This window comes from Hemitrygon akajei, unplaced genomic scaffold (genome assembly GCF_048418815.1).
Source record: "Hemitrygon akajei unplaced genomic scaffold, sHemAka1.3 Scf000039, whole genome shotgun sequence".
NCBI classification, from domain to species: Eukaryota; Metazoa; Chordata; class Chondrichthyes; order Myliobatiformes; family Dasyatidae; genus Hemitrygon; species Hemitrygon akajei.
The window spans coordinates 630240-636155 of record NW_027331925.1 but is presented as its reverse complement, the minus strand read 5'-3'; the positions used below and the strand labels follow the sequence as shown (position 1 = coordinate 636155).

At 48.9% G+C, this 5916-nt stretch overlaps 1 protein-coding gene across 1 annotated transcript; it reads left to right on the top strand.

The window, feature by feature from the left end:
- The first annotated feature begins 611 nt into the window (after positions 1-611).
- On the top strand, positions 612-3180 carry LOC140720261 (uncharacterized). Its single transcript, XM_073035132.1, has one exon. It carries the CDS (start codon positions 1069-1071, stop codon positions 3178-3180), a length of 2112 nt encoding a protein of 703 aa, XP_072891233.1. The 5' UTR covers positions 612-1068.
- The last annotated feature ends 2736 nt before the right edge of the window (positions 3181-5916 follow it).

Here is a 5916-nt window from a genome sequence, read left to right as displayed (position 1 = left end):
CTCCTGAAATACTGTCCTTCACCCATTGATGTATTTTGCAAATATTTTTACAGGTTTGAAATGACAGCACACTTGTGCACGGGAATCTCAAACACAACAACACATCAGTTTTGCTGACTCTGGATATTTAAGGAGTGACCAAATATTTTCTTTGCATCACCAACACATCTGTTGTCAATCCATGGAGATGAAGCATTATCTCATACCATCTGGTAATGTGTTCTGTCTCTGAAATCAAATTTTCTGTTGTAACTCAGTGAAATCCACTGGAACCGGGGTGCTGTGAACACACCAACATTTGTTCACTGGAGATCAGTTCTTCAACTGCATTCAAAACTTCAAAACTACAAGGGATTCAAAACTTCTGACTTTCTGAATTGCCAGAGAATTGATCGTAGTCAGGTATCATTCTCCTTCTCTCAGTGTGGGAAGGGATTCACTCACAGCCTACCCACAGACACGCCAGTGAGTTCACCGTGGAGAGATATCATTCTCCTTCTCTCAGTGTGGGAAGGGATTCACTCACAGCCTACCCACAGACACACCAGTGAGTTCACCGTGGGGAGTGGCCATTCACCTGCTCTGTGTGAGGGAGGGGAACTACTCAGTCATCCAGCCTGAAGATACATCAGCAAGTTCACACCACAGTGAGATGCTCCACCTATTCTGCAAGTGGGAAGCAATTCGTTCCATTGTCGATGCTGAAGATATATCCTAAAGTTCACCAGTGAGAGGACATTGACCTGCTTGGATGGTGGGAAGACATTCACACGCTCAAACAGACCACAGTGACACCAATGAGTTCACACCGGGGAGAAGCCATTCACCTGCTCCGAATAGGGGAACGGGTTCACTCAATCATCTCAACTGAATGAACAGCAGCGAGTTCACACTGAGAAGAGGCCGTTCACCTGCTCAGACTGTGGGAAGAGATTCACTCACTCGTCCACACTACATAGACACCAGCGAGTTCACACTGAGAAGAGGCCATTCACCTGCTCGGACTGTGGGAAGAGATTCACTCACTCATCCAACCTACATAGACACCAGCGAGTTCACACTGGGGTGATGCCATTCACAAGCTCAGACTGTGAGAAGGGATTCACCCAGTCATCTCAACTGAAGTCACATCAGCGAGTCCACACTGGGGAGAAGCTGTTCACTTGCTCTGAATGTGGGAAAGGATTCGCTCGGTCATCTGTACTGAAGGTACATCAGCGAGTTCACACTGGGGGGAGGCCGTTCACCTGCTCAGACTGTGGGAAGGGATTTGCTCACTCGTCCAACCTGCACAGACACCGGCGAATTCACACTGGGGAGAAGCCGTTCACTTGCTCTGAATGTGGGAAGGTATTTGCTCAGTCATCTGAACTGAAGTCCCATCAGCGAGTTCATACTGGGGAGAAGCCGTTCACCTGCTCTGAATGTGGGAAAGGATTTGTTCGGTCATTTGAACTGAAGTTACATCAGCGAGTTCACACTGGGGAGAGGCCGTGCACCTGCTCTGAGTGTGGGAAGGGATTCACTCACTTGTCCAACCTACACAGACACCAGCGAGTCCACACTGGGGAGAAGCCGTTCACTTGCTCTGAATGTGGGAAAGGATTTGCTCGGTCATCTCAACTGAAGTCACATCAGCGAGTTCATACTGGGGAGAAGCCATTCACCTGCTCTGAATGTGGGAAAGGATTTGTTCGGTCATCTGAACTGAAGGTACATCAGCGAGTTCACACTGGGGAGAGGCCGTTCACCTGCTCTGAGTGTGGGAAAGGATTTGTTCGGTCATCTGAACTGAAGTCCCATCAGCGAGTTCATACTGGGGAGAAGCCGTTCACCTGCTCTGAATGTGGGAAAGGATTTGTTCGGTCATCTGAACTGAAGGTACATCAGCGAGTTCACACTGGGGAGAGGCCGTTCACCTGCTCTGACTGTGGGAAGGGATTCACTCACTCGTCCAACCTACACAGCCACCAGCGAGTTCACACTGGGGAGAAGCCGTTCACATGCTCTGAATGTGGGAAACCATTCGCCCAGTCAGCTCAACTGAAGGAGCATCAGCGAATCCACACTGGAGAGAAGCCGTTCACATGCTCTGAATGTGGGAAAGGATTCACCCAGTCAGCTCAACTGAAGTTACATCAGAGAGTCCACACCGGGGAGAAGCCGTTCACTTGCTCAGAATGTGGGAAAGGATTCATTCGTTCATCTCAACTCCTGAGACACCAGCAAATTCACACTGGGGAGAAACCATTCACTTGCTCAGAATGTGGGAAAGGATTCATTCGTTCATCTCAACTCCTGAGACACCAGCAAATTCACACTGGGGAGAAACCATTCATCTGCTCAGAATGTGGGAAGGGATTCACTCACTCGTCCAACCTACACAGCCACCAGCGAGTTCACACTGGGGAGAAGCCGTTCACATGCTCTGAATGTGGGAAACGATTCGCCCAGTCAGCTCAACTGAAGGTACATCAGCGAATCCACACTGGAGAGAAGCCGTTCACATGCTCTGAATGTGGGAAAGGATTCACCCAGTCAGCTCAACTGAAGTTACATCAGAGAGTCCACACCGGGGAGAAGCCGTTCACATGCTCTGAATGTGGGAAGGGATTTGCTCAGTCAGCTCAACTGAAGTTACATCAGAGAGTCCACACCGGGGAGAAGCCATTCACTTGCTCAGAATGTGGGAAAGGATTCATTCGTTCATCTCAACTCCTGAGACACCAGCAAATTCACACTGGGGAGAAACCATTCATCTGCTCAGAATGTGGGAAGGGATTCACTGATTCAGTTCATCTGAAAGAACATCAGTTTGTTCACACTGTGGAGAGGCCGTTCACCTGCTCAGACTGTGGGAAAGGATTCACTCGGCGTTTTAGTCTATTATCGCACCAGTTAGATCACAGTGAGGAGAAACCATTCACATGCTCTGAATGTGGGAAGGGATTCGCTCAGTCATCTCAACTGAAGTTACATCAGCGAGTCCAGACTGGGGAGAGGCCATTCATCTGCTCTGAATGTGGGAAAGGATTCAGTCATTCTTCTCAGCTCTTGAGACACCAGCGAATTCACACTGGGGAGAAGCCATTCATCTGCCCAGAATGTGGGAAGGGATTCATTGATTCAGCTCAGCTGAAAGAACATCAGCTTGTTCACACTGGAGAGAAATCATTCTGAGGAAATGCGGATATATAAAAAATCATTTTGAACCCAAGTAACCTCTAGCTAAAAGAATAATTGGGACTGAACAGGAATTTTTGAACAAAAGTAAACTCTGTCTTCAGCAGTCAAGAAAGTAAATGGCTTATACTGGTTTCCATTTAATTGTCAGAGGGACATTGAGAATTTGATAATATATATTGTACCCATGTTTGAGTAAGGACTCATCGATAAGGACAGCAATGACCATCTGTCTGGAATGAAGTCAGGACCTTGCAAAGGGAATAGCTGATAAGGACTGGACTGTATATCCATCTATATTCAAGCCTTGAGTTAGTGCACTCTGTTATCTAAGACCTTAAGTTTTGCACTAACAGACTTGGTTCTAATAGCAGCTTGCAACAGTGACGTATGGGACTTACTATGTATAAATATACTGCTGTAACCTGACTGAGAGAGTCCACTTGTCAGATGGTTGGCAGCACTGACATGCCTTCCCTTTGATAACTGGGTCTCAAACTCTTGCAAGAGAATCCAATTAACTGTGGTGCCGAGAGGCACTGGTCTCCCGAGTTTTATTCAGATTCGACTTTAACATTGGGCGTCACGAACAGGATCCCAATACAGAGAGTGCGAAGCAGACAGACTGAGTAAGCGGCCGGACCACTCCGGGGACTGCGGAGACCGACCGGGCGCCCAACGGGTATTTCACCTTTTGTCGCTCTCCGTCAGTTCCTTTGGAGGCACGGTTCCTCGCCGAGGGCTGCTTGCATACCTTGACGGGATCGGGAAAGTATCTGTCGGAAGACTTGTAGAAAGTAGGCAAATTTTATTAATTGAGCAGGAGGCGGTACCGGGTTAATTTCACTAACTGGGCAGGAGACAGACGTGCTGGGTAAATTTATCAATTCAGCAGGCGGTGCCTGCTGGGTAAATTTATCTGATTGTTAATTGAGCAGGAGGCTTTGTGCTGGTTAAATTACTTAGAGGGCATGGAGTCGAGTGATACGAGTGGGGCGAGAGCAGCCCTACACAAAGCGTGTGAGAGTTTTCCAGACAAGGAAAAAGATTTGTGAATGTTGACCGCAGCGCTGAATAAAAAGATTGGAGGGAAAAATGTGGCCACTGAGCGGGAGCCTGCGATATCACCTCTTGAGAACAAGCAGTAAATTTGATATCGAAGAAGAAGTGGAAATTGTTGAAAAGGCAATGGAAGGATAAGGCAGATGCAAAGTGGAACAGTACATGATGAGCAAGTTGGAGGGGTGATGCGTGTGACAAAGGGAGAGAGGTACGTACTGTAGAAGGTTGAGAGACGCTAAAGGCGGAGTGTGAATGGGCGTCGAAAGCGAGAGCAGGAAAAACAACGTCAGCAAACCAAGGCCGGCCTAGACAGGAGAGAAGGGCAGGAACGTCAGTCTAAAGTTCGAACTGACAGGGAAACAAGGGATCCCGAACCCATGTCTGGGATACCGACCCTGTTTGAGGACGGTGACCGTGATGAGGAGTGGGCACCCACCGTACCCCCGCCCCCCCCACCTTACCAGGGGCCGAGTGCACCCAGTGTTCCCGAACCCCAATCCTCCCAGTACTCAGATACGGTGACTGCTCGGGTAAAGCAGCGGCAGCGGGGAAGGGGAGGCTCTCTATATCCTCAGATTCAGAAAGGGAATACAGAGGATTATTCTGAGACAGGGAGGGGAGAATCCACTGAAACCCCAGAGTTAATGGCTCCACAGAGACAATTGCCCACCCGAGTGCTGCCTAATCCATGAGCAGCGGAGGAGGGACAGCTCTCAGTAATTCCTGTGTATGCACCCTGGAAGCCTCAAAAGATGACTGGAGAGATTAAAGGAAAAGAGGGCAGTACATTACTGGCCGAAGTTCCAGGTTTCCTTCGGTGACAGACAGGATTGGTGCTTCCCCATACCACCATTAGGGTTTGTCCTGGGTTCAAGCTAAAGAGCGTGGGTTTCTTGCCTACACACTGACGAAACAAGCCTTTAGCACCAAGGGAGACTGGCAAGACTTGGCCAACTCCGATGCTGGAAGGAGTCAGAGGTGAAGACGGGACATCTTGTAAGACATGTAAGACATCTTAATATTGACCGAACCCAAGACGTTGTACCACATCTCCGGATAATTTCGGTCCATGAAGTCGGCCGCACCAAATTCACCCCACTGTTTGGATCACCGTGAACGAAGGACAGACTCTCCCACCCCTTCCGCATTACCCCCTCAAGCCCAAGGCAACGTTTTATGAGGATGGAAGGTCTCTGCTAATCCAGCGAGAGGACGATGTTCTGGCTATGTGATAATGACGGACAGTGACGTCAGACTCTTTCGAAACAGCTGTTTCCGCCCAGAAGGCTGAGCTGCTCACTCTGACTCGTGCCTGTATCCTAGCAACAGCTTTAAATGAGAATTTTTACACAGACTCCCGTTATGCACGGACTACGGAGCTTTGAGGGATTCCTGACTTGTTTTGGCTACCCCATTTTAACCTACCTTTGCAAACAACTTACTCAGCACTCTACAGCTACCTCGAGTTCTGGCTATTATGAAATGTGCAGCCCATACTGGGGAATCTGTTGAGATATCCCACACGTTTAGACACCTCGGGAACCCAGCAAGCTCCTATTAGACAAAATCTAAGGACGGGCGTGCCAGACATGGGGGAGATACGTACGTTTCAGGAGGACGCCCCTGAAGGAGAGCGCGAACTATGGTCCCACATGGTTTGCCACCTTGAAC